This window comes from Pelodiscus sinensis, chromosome 2 (genome assembly GCF_049634645.1).
Source record: "Pelodiscus sinensis isolate JC-2024 chromosome 2, ASM4963464v1, whole genome shotgun sequence".
Taxonomy (NCBI): Eukaryota; Metazoa; Chordata; order Testudines; family Trionychidae; genus Pelodiscus; species Pelodiscus sinensis.
This window is the reverse complement of record NC_134712.1, coordinates 206756716-206782467: the sequence shown is the minus strand read 5'-3', so window position 1 is coordinate 206782467 and position 25752 is coordinate 206756716. Positions and strand designations below refer to the sequence as shown.

At 39.3% G+C, this 25752-nt stretch overlaps 1 protein-coding gene across 1 annotated transcript in view; it reads right to left on the bottom strand.

The window, feature by feature from the left end:
* The window catches only part of THSD7A (thrombospondin type 1 domain containing 7A), a 538075-nt gene that overhangs the window by 380263 nt on the left and 132060 nt on the right, over nt 1-25752 (bottom strand). The window contains exon 4 of the mRNA XM_025180361.2: nt 2271-2790. Within this exon, the coding sequence (XP_025036146.2) occupies nt 2271-2430 (160 nt within the window). The 5' untranslated portion in view covers nt 2431-2790. The remainder of the gene's footprint in view (nt 1-2270; nt 2791-25752) is intronic.

Here is a 25752-nt window from a genome sequence, read left to right as displayed (position 1 = left end):
TCGCCTAAATGCAGCCAGGGAAGTCATGACTATTCACATCCGCAGAGATAAAACTACACTTATGAAAAGAGCTACACAGGTACAAGTCATACTGAATGGAAACAGTTCCTCTCAACTTGAAAGACTGGACTCTGTTTCTTCATGGAGGCCTCAAGGATTCACCAGGCTCAACCACCTGTAACAGTTCCCTTGAATAAGAAAAAAAATATGCAGTGCCTTTCATTTACAGATCTCAAACCACTTTGCAAAATATACTGTTATCCCCATTTATTTTCTTTTACACAAGGAGAAACTAAGGCAAAGAATCAAGGCAACAACTGTAGTCTGGAAACTAACTGGGAACATACCAGGTCCCCTGATTCTCACTGTTGCAGCCTGACCCACTGAATCCTGCTGCATATTGCTCAGGACTGGCAAGGTTGTGATTTTTCCCATTTTAATTTAATGTCAAGAAAGCAAAACTATTGCTTGGGACAAAACATACGGGCAGACAAACTTTTCACGAGATAATATGATTGCAATTTGTCACACACTGGCTACAGAACAACAACAAAAGTTATCCTGGTTGTAATGCCATTTTTGAATGTGCTTTTAAAGAACTGTCAGAAAATATTATTTCCTCTCTGTTGCCTGAGTGAAACAATAAGTACATGTATTGTATGCACAAGTAAATGGGGTTCTCTCATCTTATTGCAATTAACTGTCCTTTGTGACTACAAAATCATATCAATTTGTTAAATACAGTTGTTACTATCCTCAGTCTATATGCTCCTTTTTAAACTACTTCAAATACAAGCTATTAAATTAAAGGACTGGCATACTAAGTGGTGGGATTATAAAATGCTAGACAGTATATTCTACAGATTTGATTAAACTACTTGAAAGCAATGTGATCTGCTTTGTAAAAAACCTTTAAAATTATCTATTTGTTTTTGCAAAACAAAAACACAAAGCATTTCTTTTATGCCTTTGGATAGGTGTTCGTGTATTTAAATAAACTGGAAGAACAAACCCTTTGACATTAGATAGACTATCTTCTGAATTTGTTAATGGATCAATTTTTAAAAAATGAATCAGGAGTTTGATGGCATAACAAGAGTAATAACCTATCTTTCACTATCAAAGGTTCCCCCCCCCCTTCAAATTTCTCTTTCAGTATTATTGGAGAGCTTGTCTCACAGTTAAAATGAATTTCCCTTTAATCTTCTCCTTGAGCTGCTGGATAGATGCAGCCTCTTAAAAAATTCAGGATATCTGTGTAATTGTAAATTGATCTGTCTCTGTGGCAGAAGGCCAGGGGCGCTCTTCATCCAGGAAAAAGACCCAGTCTAGTCAAACTTGTTTTTCAGTCAAATGATTAATATTCATTTTCTCTAGTCACTGTATTTTCCTATTAATGAGAAAGCATTTCTGAAAGAATCATGGTATTTTATGGATGGTTTATTCCTGGCACCATACCAAAAAGACCCAGCTCTTGATCACTTTAAGACAATAGATATTTTTTAAGTTTTATGTTTACTAAAATAGGATGGAGGTTTTATTCAAGTTAGTGATAACTTGTCATTGTTACATTGTTAGTGTTGTGGATTTAGTCAGCATGTTAAAAAAACAGATTTTTAATTAAAAGTTGAGAATGAGCATAGTTATGACTATGCAATCTTTAAAACAGACACGTAACTCATTAGTACCAGTAGAGGAAATAATCTGTCTGGTGTGATTCTGAATCCACATAGCCTATTTGCCTTTGGCTCTTTGGTTATGAGATCTGGCATCACTTGGATTATTTCACCTAATCCATCATTAGCTTTCATGTGTCCTATATAAACCTAAACGTAACAAACCCAACTCCTCATCAATTACCACACTGAATACATTACATGTCTGTATAAAGGATACATGAATACACATACTGAACTACATCTTTCTTTGTGAAACATCAATATTTTGGTACCCTGTTAACCCCGCTGAATCCTCCTATAACATTTTACCACCTTCCATCAGGAAAGTGCAATTCTGTACTAATCTCTCTATTGAAATACAGAACTATTAAAAAGGCTACCAGTGCAAAAAATCCACTTAAAAAGAATGTGACAATTTTTTTTTAACAGAACTCTGAAAGATGACCTACATTATTTCCCCAGAAATCTGTTCATCAATAAGTGGTACAAATTGATATTCTACCATAAGAAAATATTGGAATAAGATAGTAACAGTCACAACTGGAAATAAACGTGATAAAATATGTTAATGTGACACACTTCCTTACTTACCAGTCTTCCATAAATATACCGATGAAGTTTCAAATTCACTTTGTGTCTTAGCTTCCCAGATTCCAAATAGAAGAACCACAAGAACTCCAAAACATCGGATTGAAGCAGAAGAAGCTCCTGGGTCACCGAATAAAGCTGTGCCTCCCTCTCTCACCCCCATGCCTTCAGCAGGCAGCTTCAGTATCAAAATGTGCAGCACAAAGGGTAACCCTTGTTTGAGTAATTTTCTCCCCTTCACAATTTGTTCACAGAGAGAACAGAATGGAAACCTCTTCCCAGCTATTGTGCATGTCAGCTGAAAAGGAAAAACTGTTTAACACCAAGGAACAATAGAGACCTCGAAGGCTGCTGCTATTGCTGTTGCTGCAGCAGCTACTAGTGTGGTTGTTGCTCCACTCTCTTCCATTCAGTGGTTAGTAGCAGTTTTCCATCAGCTGAGAGAGACAGCTGTCCACAGGGGGCTCCAGCTGACTGAGCAGGTTATCTTGGTCTGGGAGGCAGCGGCAGTCATTTACACCAGCTGGAGAGAGTGAGAGAGAGAGATGAGGTGAAACACAAATACCCAATGCTGTAATAGCACTGCATATAGAAACTGTAAAATGCTGCCTTTTGCACACCTCTATGTAGAATATCACAAGGACGTGTACTAATACAAAATATCAGGTATGCTTGAGAGATAAGTACTATAACAGCTCTTAAAAAATATCAATGTTTTTCTAAGTTTCAAAATAAAAAAATCCAACATAGGTTTTTATTTAGCTGCATTGATATAGATTCAGTTTAGGATATAGAACTTGAGCCTTATTTTTGTTTTGATAACAATATGTAATATAATGTGTTTTTCATCGTGCAAACAATCAAAATACTTATAAATGGCTATACATGCACTAAACTGAAAACTCACAGAGTCTACAGGAAACAATGAAAAACTTTTTACTGTATAATATTCTAATGAAGCTGTTTAAGGTAATAAACACAAAGCAACCTGATGAAAGAACGTAAAAGGAGTATATATAGGTGGTTATAACATAATATAACATAACATAATATAATATAATATAATATAATATAATATAATATAATATAATATAATATAATATAATATAATATAATATAATATATAACAGTCCTATTCCTAGGATATCTGAGTGTAGTGTGTGAAAGAGATAAGAAATCATAGGAGCTGATAATTAAAAATTATTGACAATTTAATAAACCGTATTATCTGCATATCTAAAAACAATTAGCAATGAATTTCTTACAAATCTACCATCAGAAAAAACTGATTAGAATTATATTTTAGTTCTAGCTGGCCACGTTTTTCTTTTTGTTAATATATGTTTACATCAGAAGAATGGGAGAAACATCTTACACATACACATGATATAAATGTGTATTTATTTATGCATCTGTGCAGACACACATATTTTCCATCCAGTCAGCATGTACATATGCATACATGAGGACATGCACAAAATGTAAACTGTATGTCAAAGTACTTCGAAAACATGGTCATCTCTGAGTTTTTAAACTAGAAGTTATATGCAAGACTTTTGATCTAAACTTTACAAGCTATTCCACACAGTCAGGCATGCAGGGAACCGTGAAAAGTAGCAAAGCTTGTATTTTTTTTAAAGGAACTTTTTCAATAAAATTCCTCCCTAATGAACTGAATCAAGCCTGTTGGCCTAGTTTTCAGCTACAAACCTAAAGTCAAGAGAGAAATACGCTCAAAAGAGTGATTGTCATACACAAAGAAGGTCCAACCAAAAATTATATGAATGTATTCTAAACACCATGCAACCAGAGAGTTTTAAATGATGAAGCTACTGCTATTGAAAGAAGAAACCTTCAGAAAGCCTCTCTTGGGATGCCTGTCATTTTGCAGAACCTTCCCAGACTCAGCCTTTTCACATGCATTAGATTAAAAGCAGCCTTGATCAAATAATTCCCAAATCCTTGCTGTTTAAATATTCTGACATCAGAGCAAATTAGCAATGTTGAAGGTTGCAAATTTGTCTTTGTTTACTTTCCACTCTGTTATGCCTGTAAGAGGGAATTAAAGGCTCTGGGAGCCCTAGCACTGTGAGGCTGTGATTAAGAGAGATAAGCAAGTGTGGATTACTGTTCCTCAGCTGTTGAAAAACAGGCAACAATCAGGAGATTATAGGTTGATAAGGGATACATAGAAAGCCATGATCCTAACAAATGTATAGCATCCTGATACAGGACTTGCATCACCAGCTAAACTACAGTTAAAAATACAGTCATTTCTCTTCCGCACATTATTCTGTGTGTTCAATTACAAACCAAGTAGACCCACTGTACTTGTGCTATGTGGTGTGATACAAATACAAAGCTGATTTAAACCAGTGAAGCCCCTTGAATTTATAGCTCAGGATTATTTCATAGGGATAACTTATGATTTATACTAGGGGACATAAGTATACTTGATATAATGAAATTTATTTAGAAACAAGATTATGACTACATTCTCTGAGAAAATACCTTTTATACTGAACAAGGAATCTGTTGCAGTAATTTCTGTTCTATTTTAATTACATACGTAGAGAAATAGCTTTCATAGACCTTTGAAAAATAAAATTAAAAACACTAGCTAATAATGAAAGCTTAAGTGAGGGGAGAAGTCAGGCTTACAGGGCTACATGGCCAACAAGGGTCCCTTTTCAGAGGCATTAAATCTAATGGAGCATGGAAGATTTTACCTGGAGTTTATATGAATCTTCAAAGAATACGGCTATAAATATTTTGTACATGACCCTAGGGACACAGACTAGCCAGGCAGTTAGCACAGCACAAAGAATGTGTCTGGAATTGTTCCTAATATGAACTCACATCTATAACATTTGTGTATGTGGTTGTAAACACACACACACACACACACACACACACACACACACACAGTCATATTTCCATCTTTACATTTAGCTATATATTCACACACTTCTGAAAATTTACAAGAAGAACACTATTGAAACTCAGTCACAGTGGGGCAAACTCATTTCATTTTTTATTATGACTGCAATTCTTTTCAAATTATCAAACAAAGAAACATCTATGCAAATAAAAGATATAAACTACAATAATGCAAAATAATTATATCAGCAATTTATTATATGTAGCTGTGATAGATTTGGAGCGGTTTGGTAATACCTTATTAATACCATAGAAAGAATTTAAGGAAAGTTCACTGTATGAATTTACTGTTTTAACTTAACAGAGGACAGTCTGGGGGAAAAAACCCAAACAAACAGGGGAAAAAATGGCTTCTGATAGATCTGTGGTGCCACCTGCCCCCACCCCATGCTGATTCCTCAGAGACAGCAGCGTAGCAGGAGGTGCAAAGAAAGCTTACGTGAAGCAGTCTCTGCCCACAGTAGGCCCAGGCTCGTCATGGGCAAAGGCTGCTTCACGGAGCAGCCCCTGTCCACAGCCAGCCTGGGCCACTGCAGATAAAGGCTGCTTCGTGGCAGCCTCTCCCACCCTCTTCTAGCCTCTGTGTGCAGGGAGCTCAGACACCCAGTGGACAGGAGCTTCTGCCACCCAGCACTGCTGCCTCTCTATTTTTTTAAACTGGCTACCCTCATGGACCAGCTCCTGCCTGGAAACCCACGCTGTTGCCTCTAACACAGAAACAGCAGCGTGGGGGGGGGGGGGGGGGAAGAAGCAAGGGGCTCCCCAGGAGTGCAGCCGAAGCACAGTGACTGCCAGCCCCACCCCCGAGGACTACACAATAGTCAACTAACTGCTAAAAATTCATGAGGTTACTCAACTATTCTATTATCCGCTAAGATTTCTAGTTTTGAGAAGACTGTCTGGTCACTGTATACCATTGGTCACAGACTCCAAAAGGAAGAACACCACATGTCTGATTATGGCATTTGTCAATTAGGGTACATCTAGACTACAGGCTTTGTCTACAGATACTGTTGTCAAAGAGCTTCTACACTACAGCCAGTTCTGTCAACAAAGCAAGCCGCTTTGTCGACAGAAAGTCTAGACATTCTCTTTTGAAAAAGCACAGTGTGGATGCAATAGCGCCTTTTGTCAACAGAACTCTGTTGACAAAAGGCGTTATTTCTTGTAGAATGAGGTTTACCGCCGTTGACAAAACTGCCGCGTATTGTCGACTTACTGTTGACAGAACACGGCAGTGGTATAAATGCAGGTATAGTTTTATCGACAAAAGTCCACTTTTGTCAACAAAACCCTGTTGTCTAGACACACCCTTACTGTAGCTATGCTCAGGTGTCTATTGTAATCCCTTGTATTCGTAATGTTGTTTTGAGGACTTTTTAACTGAAATTTTCCATGCTCAGTCTTCACTCATTTTTGAGTTATGAAAAGATGTTTCAATTTCCACTCCAAAAAAAATATTTAGACAAAAGGATACAGAACTGTACTTCAAAGATTCAGAAGTTGAATCTTTTTAGGTCTAATCCTATTTGGATTATAATCTCTACATATTTCCCTTCTAGTAACTCAAATACCATCAGGTAGTTTTAAATAGTTATTGTAAAAGAGCACCACAAAATTTCCATTAAGAGTAGAGGTCTGCATCAACTAATGATTCAGAATCTCTCTCAGTAATAGGTATTTATATTACTTTGTTCAGAATTGAACCTTTATTCTTCTATGTATGTGCAGCATGGCAAAGTCTTCATATTGTAAACTGCTACTTTTAACTATTTCAGTTGATAATACAACTGTTCATATTTGTAAAATTGTTATGGACATTGTAATTTGCCAATTTAATATGGTCAAGTGCTCAAACTGTTATATGTCAAAGAATACACTTTAGATTATCCCTTTTATTGGATTAAATCTTGAATAAACTCTTGAAACACACAGACTTCTCGTATCGTAAAGCAGGAGCCCTTGACAGTGCAAAGTTGAGCTAAAAGGGTATGCCAATGACACAAACTGCCAGCAAACTCTCATCCACTGGGGGAACATGCACCCAACCTACAGAGATTCTAAAATGGCTTACGCTAATGAAGGAAGTGTGAATTAGGGTTTTATCATATCAAGGGTCAACGTCAGTCACAGGTGGCGTTTAAAGTTACCCTCCCCTCAGACAGAAGCTCTTTAAACATAGTGATCTTGATTCACACAAGTCCATTGTGCATTCTCCTACCCAGAAGAGGTAACTCATGCATTTATTTATTGTTCATTAATCTAATAAAAAGAGATAACTTCCATCTCCTTGCTCTTTTATATAATATGCATATCACTTCCATAGCTTGTCATTTACTCACAAATTGGCCAATGATAGCTCCTTTAATTAACAGTCTAAAAATTAGAACTTCAAGCAGTAATACAATGAACTTTGCCTTTAAGATTAAACTGTGCATTTATTTTCCCCTAAAACAATAAGTGGTTCTCAACCTTTTCAATAAGAAGACACACCCTACTACACATACACCTCTTCCCATCTGCCTGAGGTCTTGCTGGGACCTCAATCCCATTTAGCAAGGATGGTCATGAACCCTGCTACTTGTTCATAATCTCCAGGTTGAGAATTCATGATCTAGCATGTACATAGGAAACAATTTGTCATAGTTATATGTGTTTTAGGTGATCCAAAATAAATGTTTAATATACCCAGAAAAGATACGGTTACACAAAGTCAAATAAATGTTAGTCTCTGTCAACCTTCCACACTGGTAGCATAACAATGTCACCTTTAGCAGCTCCCTAGCTGCTATTCTCATGCTAAGGCTGTGATTCCCAGATTGCAGACACACCCTCATGCTAGCTCTCATTGAGCTATCATGCTAAAAATAGTAGAGTAGCCACAGTGGCATGGGCAGTGGCACTGTGCGTATGAGGTTCAGGGGAATTTGTACTCAGCACAGCTAGCCTATGTGGCCACTCACTGCTGCCTGTACTACTGTGATTACACTATTTTTTATCATGATAGCTCCATGAAAACTAGCACAAGTACATCTACATGAGCTGAGAATCACACCCCTAACTTCAACTGCTGCCATAGCCTTACTTACTCCCGACAGTTCTTACATTCCACCAATGATCTCCGTAGGAGTCAAACCAAGCCTCTCTGTCCCTTAGTCTGCTCACTACAGGATTATGTTCCACAGGCCATCTGCCTGGGAGTTGCACATGAACTGGGTTCTTTCCCCTGACCTAGGGTCACCCACAGAAGCCTCCTTCCCGCTTCTCTCCAGGTAAGAAATTCTAACTCACTGAGGGTATGTCTACACTACCACCTTAGTTTGAACTAGGGTGGTAATGTAGGCAACCGGAGTTGCAAATGAAGCCCGGGATTTGAATTTCCCGAGCTTCATTTGCATCTCGCCGGGCGCCGCCATTTTTAAATGTCCGCTAGTGCGGACTCCGTGCCGCGCGGCTACATGCGGCATGGACTAGGTAGTTCGGACTAGGCTTCTTAGTCCGAACTACCTAGTCCATGCCGCGTGTAGCCGCGCGGCTCAGAGTTCGCACTAGCGGACATTTAAAAATGGCGGCGCCTGGCTTTATGCAAATGAAGCCCGGGAAATTCAAATCCAGGGCTTCATTTGCAACTCCGGTTACCTACATTACCACCCTAGTTAGAAACTAGGGTGGTAGTGTAGACATACCTTTAGCGTGGCAATTATGAGGAGAGCCAAACCAAGAAACTGAGCACAGGACACACATTTCCTAGGTAACAGGTACGAAAAGCTGGTTACAAAGATAAATGCTTATCAAAGCTCTAGAGTCTCCGTCTCCTCCTCTCCTGGAAATTTCATTTATGTACATGCATATGTATATACTCAAAGTTTACATTAAGCACATACGCACAAAGGGAATATGAGAGAGCCAACAAATAAGGGAAGACCAGAATAGGATTAAACCCATTTAGATAAAAACTGCATTCCTTTTTTAAAATCATATGGAGAATAGCATATAGACCATTAGACTGGCCTTGGCAAATCACATGTGTTTCAATTTAATTTATTTCCAAAAGCAGACAATTTCATTTTAAATAAACAAACTGCTGTAGCATGAAAAGGACAAGTACTCCACAATAGTAGTGTATTTGTACAACATGTGTCCATTTGGTAATATTGATATCTAAACTGGAAGCATATTGCCACCACATGCTGTTAAGACTATTCTTTCATTTCTTTTATATTGCCCCAAATTATTTTTTCTTCTGTTTTCAACATGTAGTCACTTGTTTTGCCATGTAATTAAAGAAAGTACAGTGTCTTTCCTGTATATATAATATTCTGAAAACTACTTACAATTTTAGTCTCTCCTCATCATACTGATTACATAACCATTCATTTAAATGTCCCACTCTGATTCAGTGGGCTAGAATCAGATTTTTCAAATTTTAGGCACAATCCTGAGCAAGAAGTGGTACATAAGCTGAAATTGAACCATCCCAGAGAGGCATTTGCCTCAAACACACACAGTCCCCTGAGACACAACTCTCTCCCTGCTTTCCCTTTGTACTGGGTGAGATACAAAAGGGTAATACTTTCCTAATGACCTATAACAATAACAAATGATGATACTCCCCATGTGCCACACTTATGTTGGCCAGCAAATAGGGGTGTTGAGTCAAGATTTCTTTTCTAGCCTGTGGCCCACCTGCTTTTGGGGTGAGAAGGGAAGGTGACAGGTATGCAAGATGTGTTTATTTTGGGTGTCCAGTCCCAAGGTCCATTTTACCCACAAAATAGTTTAAGTTTTTACTTTCCTTTCTTTCCTTGTAATGGTTGCATAATCCAAGACCCATTCTATTCCTGTAATTGCTTAGGGTCTGTTTCTGTTGCAGATATTTTAATATAGAACGGAATTTGCTAGAGAAGGAGCCATTGAAAAAACATTATTGGTCTTGATATCTTCATCTTAGAATGCTGTACACAGTGTTTTCTTAGGGCTTTTCAGCTTGCCCCAGGCTTTTGAGCATTTTTCATTGCTCACGTGGAATATATGCCTGATGTATCTTTTTTGTCACTGTCATTTAGCCCAGTGAGTGAAACAAAGGAAGTGGAATGGCTGGACAAACCCATATTAACAAAACATTGCAACTGTGTTTTAATATATAATCAGGTCCATTTTTGAGGTCTAAAGTAAAATCTATTCATGCTTTCTGAATCTCATGGCCAAAGAAGAAAAAACAATCACCCAAATGAACAAGTATTATTTCAGGGATACAACGTACGTGGCCTCTAGGTGTCACACTTGACCACATTTAGGTTCTGAATACACTGTTTATGGGTTTTCCCAATATTTCATGCCAGATAAAGGGAATGCCAGTGTCATTTCCATCTTTGAATGTGTAACACTTAGCCTGTTCTTTATTTCCTAACTTGTTACTAACGTCTTCATCAAAATTGGGGAAAGCTGCTGCTTCCCACATTGCCATGATCCAGTTTTTATTTTGCCCTGTATAACTAAGCTATGTATTTGTTGTAAAAAACAATGGTAGCAGAACAGCACCACAACACAATCCTGCTTTCCCACCCTTCCTGACATTTTGTGAATCGGACAAAACTTAAGTGGTATATATGATATGATTATGTAAGTGCCCATAGCAGGGGGTAACAAAGGATGACAGTAACCAAGAAGCGATAGGGAAAGGTTAGCAGCAGGGCGCAACAAATAATATAATCTACTGGCCTGTGGCGAGTAGATTGCAACCTGGAAGAGCCAGGTTCAGGTGATCTGCGCATGCGCAGAACAAGCTGTGCATACGCAGATAGCCGGACAGCGCAGCTGGCGAGCAGGGCTTGCCACAGTTCGGCGAGCCCTGGTTATCGGTTTGTACATAATAACTGCCATACTGGGTCAGATCAAAGGTTCATCTAGCCTAGTACCCTGTTTTCCAACATGGGCCAATGCCAGGTTCTTCAAAGGAAATGAACAGAACAGGCAATCAGCAAGTGATCCCTAGTTGCCCATTTCCATATTCTGAAAGAGTCCAGGAACACTATTCCTGCCCATCCTGAATAATAGTCATTGATGAACCTATCCTCCATGAATGTATTGAATTCTGTTCTGAACCCTGTTATAGTCTTGGCCTTCTCAACATCCTCTGGAAAGGAGTTCCACAGGTTGACTATGCACGGTGCAAAGAAACCGTTCCTTTTTTTAAACCTTCTGCCTATTAATTTCATTTGGTGACACCTAGATTTTGTATCATGAAAAGGAGTAAACAACACTTCCACATTTACTTTCTCCACACCAGTCATGATTTTATAGACCTCTATCATATCACCACTTAGTTGTCACTTTTTCCAGATGGAAAGTTACAGTCTTATTAATCTCTCCTCATGCAGATGGTGCTCCATATCCCTAACAATTTTTGCCGCCCCCACATCTTTTTTGGAGATTAAGGGACTATAGATAGCTGCATGCAATATTCAAGATGTGGGTGTACCATGGATTTGTACAGAGTCAATATGATATTTTCTGTCTTCTTAGCTAATGATTTCTAATGAATCCCAACCCTGTAAAGCTTTTTGACTGCCACTGCACATTGAGTGGATGTTTCCAGAGAACTATCCACAATGACTCCAAGATCTCTTCGTTTACCATTAGATATAATTGAATGGTGCTCTTTCATTTGACTGTTTCTCATCAGATCTTACTTATATTTTATCATCTTTCATTCTCTTCTCCTTAGTAGGACATAGAGAATCTGCATTAATAGATCTTCCCCTAAAGGATATCTGTGTTCGAAACTTTTGCTCTTCTGCCAGCCCTTTCTTTAAAAACTGCTCTTAAAATTAAAAAAAGACTGTAAGTGCCAATTATCTGGTTCCATTTTGATTAAGGTGGAGCCCATCCTTCCTGGAAAGTTGTCCCAGTTTTTAATAAATCTAAAACCTTCCTCCCTACACCATTGTCTCATCCATATATTGAGATATTGTAGTTCTTCCTATCTACCTGCCCTGTGAGTGGAACTGGAATCTGTTCAGAGAATGCTACCACAGTGAGCCTAGATTTCAATCTCTTACCCAGCTGCCTTTATTTGGCCTCCAGGATGTCTCTCCTATCCTTCCCTTTGTCACTGGCACCTACATTTACCATGACTACTAACTCATCACACCACAATATCATCTAGCAGAAGGTTCCCAACTATGGGATAGTAATCCCTTTAAAATATTTTCTAATATGTGGAATTATATTAAGCATATTTGTTTATGAGGCTGACCAGCAGATTTTACCCACGTCTACAATATACAACTGGTAGCCAACAGACCTAGATCTGACTAACATCTAAAGTGTCATGTTTTCACAATAAATAAATAGAAGATATTTCTCAGACGGTTTTTAATAAACAATATTTGTATTAAAAACCATCTAGCCTCCATCCGCATACATATTTGTGGGGATGGGGGAGTATAGTTCCCTAAGACACTGTAATAATGTACTCTAACAGTAGTTAGACTTTTGGTTAACACCATAGGCAAGTAATCAACAGTTCTGGCAAATAACCATCAGAAGAAAATTCAGAGTACTAAAACAAAAAAACGGACTAAGTAGTACTTTAAAGACTAACAAGATGGTTTATTAAGTGATGAGCTTTCGTGGGCCAGACCCACTTTCTCACATCAAATAGTGGAAGAAAATTGGCAATTTTTTCCATTATTTGATGTGAGGAAGTGGGTCTGGCCAACGAAAGCTCATCACCTAATAAACCATCTTGTTAGTCTTTAAAGTGCTACATAGTCCTGTTTTTTTGTTTCAGCTACTCCAGACTAACATGGTTACATTTCTATCAGAGTACTAAAAGGATAATTAATGTAGCAGAGCAAGGCATAATAAGAACAAATGGCTGGAAACTGAAGCTAGACAAATGCAAATTACAAATTAGGTACAAATTGTTAATAGCAATGCTCATTAACCACTGGAACAAAGTACCAAGGGAAGTGGAGGATTTTCCATCTCTTGATGTTTTCAAATCAAGACTAGATGTCTTTCTAGAAGATACGAGTGGTGGGCAGCTGCCCTTTGTGCCCGGATTGGAGCCAGGGCCATGGTGCAACTGCTCTTGTGCCAGGGCTGTGGTGCTGTTTTTAGTACCACAGCCCAGGATCCAGTTTCAGCAGCTGCCACGCGGCCTCCCCTTGCTGCAGCTCCAGTTCTAGAGACGCCCCCCTTTATCAACCATTAGATTAGCTAATTAACCACTACTTAACATCCCTTAGCCAGAGCAGCTGAGAGAGGCCTCCAGAGGCCAATTATTTCGAAGTAGCGGCAGCGGAGTATCCACACTAATGCTATTTTAAAGTTAGCATGATTCGCCAAGGAAAGCAAGAGTACAGATTTCTAAATAATCAGCCCGTTATTACGAAATAATGGGATTGGTAGTGTGGATGCTCCGCTTATTAATTTGACCTATGGGGAGTTATTTCAAAATGCACTAGCTCAGCTCTAAAAGGAGAGAGGAGTCTACTGGGTTACAGCCATGGGCAGATACATTTGGCCTCTATATAGGAATATCAGAATGGCCATACGGGTCAGACCAATGGTCCACATCTAGCCCAGTATGCTGCATTCCAACAGAGGCCAATGCCAGGTGCTTCAGGAGGCATGAGCAGAAGAGACAATCAAATGATCCATCCCATCACCAGCTTGTGGAAAACAGAAGTTATGGACACCATCCCTGCCCATTCTGGATAGTAGCCATTGATGGATCTATCCTCAAACTTATTTTGCTCTTACTGTAACCTTTTTATAGTTTGAGCCTACCCACCATCTCCTAGCAAAGAGTTCCACAGGTTGACCAGGAAGTAATAATTTTGTTTATTTGAAATCTGCTACTTATAAATTTCATGGGGTGAGCTTCTTGTGTTATGTTAGTGAAGAATAACTAACATTTCTTTACTCCATTTAGTCACATAATTCATGATTTTCTAGACCTCTAACATACGTTCCCCCCGCCCCACACACACCCTCTAGTCATTTTTTTCCCCAAACTGAAAAGCCCCAGCCTTATTAATTTCTCTTCATATGGAAGCTGTTCCTTACACCTAATCATTTTGTTGATCTTTCTCTACCTTTTCCAAAGTCAATATACCTTTTTTAGATGGGATGACGAGATCAGCATGCTGCATTCAAGATGTGGGTATACAACAACTCTATATAGAGGCAATATCATATTTTCTGTCTTAAATATTCCTTTCTTAATGATTCCCAATATTCCATTAGCTTTATAGTTTGCCACTGCAAATTCAGATGATGTTTTTAGGGACTATTCACAATGATTCCAAGATCTCTTTCTTGAGTAGTAAAAGCTATTTTAGACCCTATCATTTTTGTATGTATATCTGGGATTATATTTTTCCATGTGTATTACTTTGCATTTATCAACACTGAATTCCATCTGCCCTTGTGTTGCCCAATCACTCAGTTTTGTGAGATCCCTTTGCAATTCTTTGCAGTCAGCTTGGGACTTAATATTGTATCATCTGAAAATTTTGCTACCTCATTGCTTACCCATTTTTCAAGAACACTTATGAGAAGTTTAACAGAAGTGGTCCAAATGCAAATCTTTTTTTCTGATCTTTTAAGTGGAGTACCTAACAATGTTTTCAAAATGACCTAATAATTCCTCAATTACTTGAATGACACAGCTTTTGTTATCTTAATCATCCTGCCGTCATTTACAAACACACTCCTTGTTCCCAAGGCAAAGGAGAGAGCAGCACAAGTAGGAAATCCAAAGGTTCAAACTTTATGGGGGATGGTGCTGACCCCCATAACCGGGACCATTGATGAAAAGCGTACTTTTCCAGTGCTCCTCAGTGGCACCAGCAATAGAAAGCATAAAGAGAGCTGCTTTTTCAAGTGGCAGTCAAAGGCTCAAGGTCAAACTATCCACAAGTATGTGATACTGAGAAATCAAACTACTCATCATTGATTCAAACAGTTCTTGTGCACTAGTCCTGGCAGACACTTCAACATGGTGAGATACTTTTTGTAGCATGCATTTTTCATTATACCTCCAAACATGTAAGATTCATAGTATTCTGATCAAAGAGAATCACAAGTTCATGGACTACTACTGTCTATGACAATACATTAATAATAAGATAGGAGAAATCTTTGTGTCTTAGAATTTCTCTGGCCAAAGGTCATGCATTCAACACATAGTGTCTCCTTCTCTCACACATACAAGTGTCACAAGCAGAGTTGATTATGGGCGGAACCAGTCCCTCCTCTAGTTAGGGTTGCCTGACACATTCCATTAAAAGAACCAGTTTACAATTGCTTGAAAATTTATTGAATAAATTATTCAAGCTGAAATTTTCCATGCCAGGTATCTGCAACGTTTCAACAAAAATTATTCAGACACTTCAGCTACAAATGACAGGAAGAAAAAAAATATTGTTTTACCCATGTTACAAATTTATTACTGCTTTTTTACTGAACTCTAGAATCTCCATCCTTGCTTGAAGCAGGGATTTTCCATTTGGTAGGAAGTGCCATTATAAAGGATATGCCCTGGGCTGTATCTGTCAAGCTAACCCAATATGGCCAAAGCATACGTTTTTGAGGGGGGGAAGTCTTAGTTTGTACATGCTCAGAGTACTGAGCATGATCCGGCCTGGACTTTTCTGGCAGTGGCTCCACTGGTAAACAGAAGATACAGTGTTTTGGGGAACAACAACTAAGAGCATGTAAGGCAGTGAATGCTCCTGCTGCTGGTACCTAGACAACAAGGAAGAGGAACAACCTGGCTGAAACAGAGAGATAAGAATCTGGGCAAGGGAGGGTAGAAGGAAGGAAGATGGAAGGAGTAGATGAAAAAAAAAGGAACTTGAGGGAGACAAATATACATTAGGAGAGGTTGGGCAAGGAGATTAGGACTGGGATGGGGAATTCATACAAGGGAAGAATGGGACTGAAAGTTGATGGGGGAGAGGGGAGACCAAGGTTCATACATAAGAATGGCCATACTCGGTCAGACCAAAGGTCCATCTAGCCCAGTATCCTGTCTGCCGACAGTGGCCAATACCAGATGCCCCAGAGGAAGGGAACACAGTAAGCTCAGCGCCTGTGCAGACATGTAGCCCTTTTGAGTCCTGCGCAGGAAGGGAGCTCAGCTGACCCCAACTATACATATAATATGATGGGGGCTAATTTAGCTACAACTAATCAGGAAAGAGATCTTGGAGTCATCGTGGCTAGTTCTCTGAAAACGTCCACACAGTGTGCAGCGGCAGTCAAAAAAGCAAACAGGATGTTAGGAATCGTTAAAAAAGGGATAGAGAATAAGGCGGAGAATATCTTATTGTCCTTATATAAATCAATGGTACACCCACATCTTGAATACTGCGTACAGATGTGGTCGCCTCATCTCAAAAAAGATATACAGTAAAGCTCCAATAGTCCGGCATCCAATAGTCCAGCACTCCTGATAGTCCGGCATCAAAATGGCAAGAGCCTAGTGAGTGAGCTTCAGCAAAAAATGAGTCACAAGGTAACAGCGGCAGCAGCTGAACTGAGCAAAAAGGCTTAAAAAACTAAAACATTACAGTATACTCTATACAATATGTACAATAAAAATGGTTAAGAACACTTTATATACAGTATATAATGTATACAGTATATATATATAACCATCTTATAGTACCTCCTGATAGTCCAGCATATCTGATAATCCGGCACCACCTAGGTCCCGTAAATTCCGGATTATCGGAAGTCTACTGTACTGGCATTAGAAAAGGTTCAGCAACTAAAATGGAGATTAGGGTTTTGGAATGGGTCTCGTATGAGGAAAAATTAAAGCGACTGGGACTTTTCATCTTAGAAAAGAGGAGACTAAGGGAAGAGATGATAGAGGTCTATAAAATCATGAGTGGTGTGGAGAAAGTGAATAAGGAAAAGTTATTTACTTGTTCCCATAATATAAGAACTAGGGGTCACCAAATGAAACTAATGGGCAGCAGGTTTAAAACAAATAAAAGGAAGTTCTTCACACAGTACATAGTCATTCTGTGGAACTCCTTGCCTGAGGAGGTTGCGAAGGCTGGGACTATAACAGAGTTTAAGAGAGAACTAGATAAATTCATAGAGGTTAGGCCGTTAATGGCTATTAGCCAGTATGGGTAAGGAATGGTGTCCCTAGCCTCTGTTTGTCACAGGGTGGAGATGGATGGCAGGAGAGAGATCACGTGATCATTACCTGTTCGATTCACTCCCTCTGGGACACCTGGCATTGTCCACTGCTGGCAGACAGGATATGGTCTGATCCAGTATGGCCATTCTTATGTTCTTATGATTGGCTAGGAAATGGGGGGGGGGGCACTGTCCCTCTTAGAGGAGCAGAAGCAGCAGCAGCATTTGCTGCTGCCTGCTATAAATGAAGAAGCTGGCTCCTGCCCCTGCTCCAGGGTTGGGCAAAAGATGATCAGTGGGCTGGATCTGGCCGCAAGAGCATCAGCTGGCTCCCTGCCTGCCACATACCCACTCAGCACTCAGGAAAACCAGGTGCAAAGCCAAGTTTGTGTTTCTGAAAGCTGAGAGCCTGGAGGGAGGGCAGACAGGCATCCCATGCTGTCTCCACTCCTAGCAGCTCCCATCGGCCACTTTTGACCAATAGCATCTGCCTGTTTGCAGGACAGGCAGCAGATGAAGTGCCCCTCCTCCCTCATCCTCCCAGGCTCACAGCATTCAGTTCAGCCCAATTTGGTTACAGCCCAAATTCCTGCATCCCCCTCCTCACCCTGGTCCTTTGCCCAAGGTCATGGTCCCCCTACTTCACCCAAACTCCGTCCCAGATCTCACACCCCAATCTCCATTCTAGACCCCACACTTCCTGCATTAATATAATGGAAGAGTGTGGTCCTCAGTCTCTTACCAAATTCTTGCAGTGGTCCCCTATCAAAAAATATTACCAATCCCTGTGTTAATGGCTTGAGGTAAGAAAGAAAAGATTCTTTTACCAAATTTTTTGAATATTTCAAATATCTAAAACTCTGATCTTAAAGATATTTTAAAATCCTATGTTACAGATTAACACATGGTAAACTGTATTGCATTAAGGTCAGATCTTTGCTATCTGGTAGAATTCTGACTCTTATGAGTCATAAGTAGCAAGTAATAGGTGTGATGCTAACTGTTTTTAGGATAAAACTGTATTTGCAAGATCTTTGAAACATGCATGTGTCTGTTAGAAAGGATGAGGATAAATGTACTGTAGTGGTGTTAGTCTGTAACTAAAAAAAACATCAACAACAATGGTCCTGTAGCACCTTAGACTAACAAAAATACATAAATAGTATCATAAGCTTTCATGGGCACAACCCACTTCTTCAGCCAAAGGTAGTGTTAATTTTCTTTTTATTTGGCTAATTCTCAGTCTTTATCTTATTAATATATTGATTGATTATTCTTCATTTAAGGATAGATGGCAAGCTTCTTTTGTTAGTCATAAACAAACTTTTTTTAAAATCTCAAACGTTCAAATCAACTAAATAACATGAATAAATAAGAAAATGGAATAAAATAGGTAGGGCTGTCAATCACAAGTAATGCATGCAATTAACACAAGAACTAACTGGATTAAAAACAGCTACAATTAACTGAAGATTTAATCGCACTGTTCAATAATAAGAGATATCAATTTAAATTTATTTTAAATATTTTTCATTTTTTTTACATTATCAAATATATATATATATTTGATATTTGAATAACAGTGTACAATGTTCAGTTCATTATTAGTTTCACTACAAATATTTGCACTGTAAAGAAGAAACAAAAGAAAGGATCTCAACACACAAGAGCTGCACTGCAATCTCTTTATTGTGAAAATGCGATTTACAAATGTAGGATTTTTTTTAACATAGTATCACTCAAACAAAACAATCTAAAACTATTACCTACACATCCACTCAGTCCTAATTCTTTTTCAGATATTTGCTAAGACTAGCCAGTTTGTTTACATTTATGGGAGATAATGCTGCCTGCTTCTTGTTTACTAGGTCATCTGAAAGTGAGAACAGCTCTTTGGATGGTGCCCTTGTAGCCAGCATTGCAAAGTATTCATGTGCTAGATAGGATAACCATTTGTACATAACTTCATGCTTTGACTAATAGGTACTAAAGTTTTACACGGCAGTTTTTGGGTATAGTTATCTAGAAAAATAATTTGACATTTATAAGTTGCACTTCCACAATCAAGAGATTGCATGACAGTTCTTGTAAGAGGTGAATAGAAATATTTTACAGATTGAAACTCTGTAAACCAGGGCTCACTGGTCTAGCAACATCTGATGTGGGTTAATGTTTAAAAATCTTGCCATCACATCTATATTAAGCTAGTGAGAAGAGTTTAACTGCAATTTACAAAACAGCCAAAACTTTAGGATCCCTGGAAGCACTGGGGAGTAATTAGTTCAAATTACTCTTGGGAGTAATTATTTCAAAATAGTGGCACTGGAGCATCCACACTACCGTTATTTTGCAATAACTATTTTGGAATTAGCCTTAATCCTGATGAAAAGCAGGAATACAGATTTCAAATTCCGTGGCTCATTATTTCTAAACAACATGTGGACACTCCGCTTATAAATTTTGTGTGTGTGTGTGTGTGTGTGTGTGTGTGTGTGTGTGTGTGTAAGAGAGAGATCACCATGGCCTGTAGTGTATGTGTGTGCGTATGTGATCACCATAGTGTGTGAGAGTGTGTATGAGAGTGAGAGTGAGAGTGAGAGAGAGAGAGAGAGATCACCGTGGTGTGTGTGTGAGTGGTATTAGTAATTACATTTTGTGATATATCACATTATTGTTCCAGGTACATGAGCTGTCTGGAAAAGGGGGCAAGAAATTATGTAAGAAAGGAACCATTTTTGCTGTACATTTTTTATTGAAAAAAAAACTTTTCAGCTACTCCAACATATCCCATTATATATATATATATATATATATATATATATATATATACACACACACACACACACACACACACACACACACACACACACACAGAAGATGTATCGTTCACAGCAACCAAAAGAAAACAAATCCCCAGTTTTCTGTGGCCCAATTTCCCTGCTAAGGAATATAAGCAGTTCTCACAGAAGTCAATGGAAGCTACATGTAACCCTACGAAGAGCGGATGGAATTCTACTGCAATAACTTTCATTATATACTGTAGTCACTTACTCTAGAATAAAAGTTGAAAAGAGTAAGAAATAGGAATCTTTTCCTTATCAAAATATAACTTTAGATTTGATCTAACTCATGGATCCAAAATTTTGAGTAATGCTCTTCTCAAACTCTTGTTCCCATTAATGCAGTCCTCTTCTTTCTCTCCCAATGCTGTGGCCCTCTCCCCAGAGATGGCTCTAGATGCTGCCTACTTTACCTCCACTCTGTCTCCTCAGTGGTCTTCCATCCTCATTCAGTAGCAGGTTTTGTTCTGGAGAAGAAAGGGGTTGTGGCTGTGGATATATCTGCATAATTAATGGTGATGTCATAACCATAAATAGGATTTTCTGCTTGCAGATTGCAATGTGCTTAACACCAAATCTCTCTAAGTAAATTACCAAAATAAACATTAAATTCAATACCTCACTATGGGGCTCAAACTAAGCTTAAGAAGATGTGACATGTTTACGACAAAAGTGAATGTCATTAAAGTAGCACCATTGTGCTTCCACATAGTGACAACAGACATTATAGATTTACTCAAACCACGATTATATTTCCCTAACTATAAAGAAGAAGAAAAGCTTTCTAATTAATTGCTAGTGGCAGCTCTGGTACTCATAAAAGTTACTCCCTTGAGACATAAAAAGCTAACTTAGGTCTCAGCATATGACAGTTGCCTTGGTATGCATGTTATTGAATCTATGGTTACATTCTTTTCAGCAGTACAGAGGAGACTGAATGGATATAAAGTTGTCAGAATGATTACTACACTTCTGGAAAAAATGCTCAAAGTTGCTGAGTAGCAACTGGACACAAGTCTTGACTCTCACCCATCATTACCATCTAGCCAACTGAATAAAGAAGGGGGCAGAGTAATATTCATACATTCCGCTGAATAGACACATTCTCATGAGCAAACTGACACATGATCGGTAGACCAGAAAACAGTGTGGTCAAGTTTGAAGTTACACATTAAAGGAAAGCAAGAATTTTGGAGTAAGCAAAGTTCCATCCTCCACAAAATTCATAGTACACAGGTGTTAAAATTCATGGTAAATACACAATTAAACTTTCTGTGAGCTGCACTGAATATTTAGCTTTTGACATTTTTAAAAGAAACATTATGATCTATCATGTAAATACATATTTGGACAATTTAAAACAAACTATTACCATGCAAATGCCATATATGAAGTAAACTGTATTTTTATAGATATGCCCCCTTAAGTTCTAAACTATGTGTGAGAGTCTGAGAGCACAGAGAACGTTCAATTCTCTATTTCTATTGTACATATCAAGTACCGTCTACTTCTATTGTACATATCAAATTCAACTATACAGACTCTTTGCTCAGTAGTATAAAAGAAGCTTGCCAATCATCAGCTGCAGACTACTCTTTACACAAAACCTGTTCCAATGAGGCAGCCTCCACCAGTGGATAATTAAGAGGAACGTCATGCTTCTGAGGCTGTCACTGCCAATGTCCTTTTGCTTGCTTGTTTGGATTAAGGTTTTTATTACATTTTTACTTTTCAATACAATCATCACAAAAGAAAAAGTAAACTTAAAACTTAAACTACCATCTTTAACACACAAGAGTGTTAAAATGGCTTTTGCATAGATATGTAAACAGCCTTACGATTGAATTGTAAAACCAAATACATCAACAATTTACAACTACAGGAGGACCACATAGATAAGGCAGGGAGAGTAAATGCGAAAGCAGGAGGGAAGAGATTATGAGGAAGACAGTCAAGGGGAAGGTGAAAGGGATAGAAAGCCTAAACTAACCACTAGATCCTGAGGTGTACCTAATCGTATGTTTCTAAGTGCTTGTCCAATAAATGAACTGTTTCTAATTAATGCCATATCTGGCCACTCCTATTCCAGAATGAGAATCCTCTCAGAAACCATGGACCCTGTGTTGATGAAAGGCCCCAATTCATTGAAAAAAATATACTAATAGTTAGTGCTCAAGGCCAAAATTATTTTAATTCCTTATCTTTTATCACAGTGTCAACACATGTCTAAGGGAAGAGTTGTAATCTTATATAGTCTTTTTGTATTGTCCAATACATTTTAAACTTTTTCATTATTACTAAAATTAACTAAGTCTAAATCTATAGGTGCATGTTTTGTGCTGCATAATACAGTTGATCATTCTAGAACTTTTAAGAGACACTCCAGATCTTTATGCCAAGTTTTAGTAATAACTTCAAGAGTGAGAGTAGTTTTTCATCAAAAAAAGGCATCCGTGCATGATATGGGTATGGAGTACGTGCAACATCTCTACTAAACGCTAAACTTTAAATTTACCAGGTAGTCCACAGGCATCAGACCAAAGTAAGTGATCAATAAATATTTCAGCAGTGTATGCTGCCATGCTGCTGTAGCAAGGAAGTTATACAGATGCTGTAGAACCTGAAACTACCCCCTATCTTCAATGAATCATTCTCTCTAGAAGATTAGTTGGTCTGCAATCCAGAAGTAGTGGCTATCCCAGATAATAGTTTCCATATAGATGGCCACCCCGTTTTTCTTTTGTGGGGCAGGATGAGGATTCCAAAAGCCCCAATAGGGAGCTCAGTTTCATTAATTCTTTGGTTCCCACCAATTCCGGGGGTGTTGTTATTTATGTGTTGGAACTTCTAAGATCTGCAACATGATATAGGCATTATTAGTTCTGAAGATCCAGGAGTGTGAAATTACCCTATCAATGAACATATGAAGCTGCCTTGGGTGTTACTCCATCCTCATAGAAAGATCCTGATAAAGTTACTGAATCTTTCAAAACGTGACAGCAAGATGACAAGCAACAAACATAAAAACATACAAAAATCTAGGAAAGATATTCATCTTAACTGTGTGACTCTTCTCCACAGCTCAGACAAAATATTAGCTACCTTTGATACCTTGTGTTAGTGATGGAAGGGTGAGTTCTAAATGTTTCTTTACAATATTTATTTGTCTTTTATCACCAGAATTTAATTACCTCCCACTGGCTACAAAAGTTCCACTGAGAGAAAGCACCATTTTAAGGCAACCAGGAGTCTTCAAGTAGTTCTAAATTATCGCAGTTAATTCTTGACCTTAAATGTAAACCAAAATCTTGGATTGTTAGGACAGAGATTGTGGCATCTGGACTTGTTATGCACAAAGGCATCACTAGCGCATACTGCCAAACAATATTAAAATAGGCCAGTCTTGCTACCACAAATATATAGGCAAGATGATACAGCAATCATTGTGTTCTCAGGAACAGGAGATAAGACAGTGAGCAACCTGTTTGGTGTCTCTGAGGAGGTTCAATGTATCTGACATTAAAACATTTGTTAAGATATAAGATTTGGGACTCCATAATATAGAGGCTCTAAATCAAACTCTGGAGAATATATAGCATTGTATTCCCAGCTCACTTGACCAAAGCCATTTTTGGCCTCCTAGTACTTGGAGGTGGGGATTATACTATCTTGTCATTCCATCTATTAAATATCTTACATTATCCATGCCATATCAACCTTTGAAGAAACCCTGCTTCGGGTGTACAATATTGGGCACAACTTTCTCCAGCCTAGATGCCAAGTTTTGGCCAATATGTTTACATGACTGCTAACTAGAGAGATCAGTCTATAGTTTAAGCATGATGTGAAATCCCAAGCACTGCTGGAATTATTTAACTACAGGCAGTCCCCGGGTTACGTACAAGATTGGGACTGTAGGTTTGTTCTTAAGTTGAATTTGTATGTAAGTCGGAACTGGCGTCCAGATTCAGCTGCTGCTGAAACTGACCAGCGGCTGACTACAGGAAGCCCGAGGCAGAGTTGCTCTGCCCTGGGCTTCCTGGAATCAGCTGCTGATCAGTTTCAACAGCGGCTGAATCTGGACGCCTGGGACAGAGCAGCTGGGGCGCTGCCAGGTAGGTCCCCGCAGCGCTGCACCTCAGCGCTGCAGGGACCAACCCGGCAGCACCCCAGCTGCTCTACCCCAGGTGTCCCCAAGTCAGCCGCTGCTGAAACTGATCAGCAGCTGATTCCAGGAAGCCCGGGGCAGAGCAACTCTGCCTCGGGCTTCCTGTAGTCAGCCGCTTGTCAGTTTCAGCAGTGGCTGACTTGGAGATGCCTGAGGCAGAGCAGCTGGGGTGCTGCTGGGTTGGTCCAGTAGTGCCGAGGAGCGGCGCTGCGGGACCAACCCGGCAGCACCCCAGCTGCTCTACCCCAGGCGTCGTCGGCGAGAAAAGCCTGGTCTGGGGGGGGGTGTGGGCACACTAGCTGTGCCCCCCCCCCCCCAGCAGACCAGGGAGACGCAGGTGGCGGGACCGCCGAGACACGCTGCGGTCCCGCCCGCATCCTCCGCGGCTTTGCTTCCTGTCTCCCTGGTCTGCTGGGGGGGGGGGCTTCCCCCAGCAGACCAGGGAGACGCGGAGCAGCTTTTCTCACCCCGGAGGACGCGGGCGGCGGGACCGCAGCGCATCTGGGCGTCCCGCCGCTCACGTCCTCCGGGGCAAGAAAAGCCCCGTTTGTAACTGCGGATCCGACATATGTCGGATCCGCGTAACTCAGGGACTGCCTGTACTGCCTTTGTTTCTAGGATGCTAGTATAAATGCATATTCCTAGTAGATGAGATGAGAATATATTCTGGATCACTGCAGAAGAATATAATTGATCCTACCTCTCCCAAACCCAAAGTAAGAGAATGACTATTGGAAAAGCTCAGTTACGACACTATCAGTTGGTCTTGTTAAAAAGTAATTTCCATTCCTTACCAAGTATTAATAAATAAATGTTGAGGACTTTTCACAAAATACAATAAACATGAACAAGGTAATTTTCTATAAAAGAATATGCAGAGGAATTAAACAATGAATAAAGAATAGCATTTTCCTTTCGCTGTCCCAATATTGTAGCTATTTAAAAATATGTATTACCCTAGCAAACATAATCCCTGTCCTCTTCTGTTTGAAATATAAGGCAACATCTATACTGTTTGTTTGTTGCAGAAGAGGAAATACAAATGAAGCACTCATTTGCAAATCTCACACTCGCATTTGCATATTCTTTTTCGACCCTTTTTGTGGAAGAGGTTTTTACGAAAAAAATATGCAATGTAGGTAGGGACATTTTTTGGGGGAAAAAACCCTTTTCCACAAGATGCCTTATTCTTCAAAAAAAAATCACGTTTATAGGATCTTGTGCAAAAGAGTTTTTCCCCCCCAAAATGGCCCCATGTACCCTGTGGGATTTTTTGCAAAAACCTCTTCCGCAAAAAGGGTCGAAGGGAATATACAAATGAGTGCAAGATTTACAAATGAGCACTTCATTTGCATTTCCTCTTCTG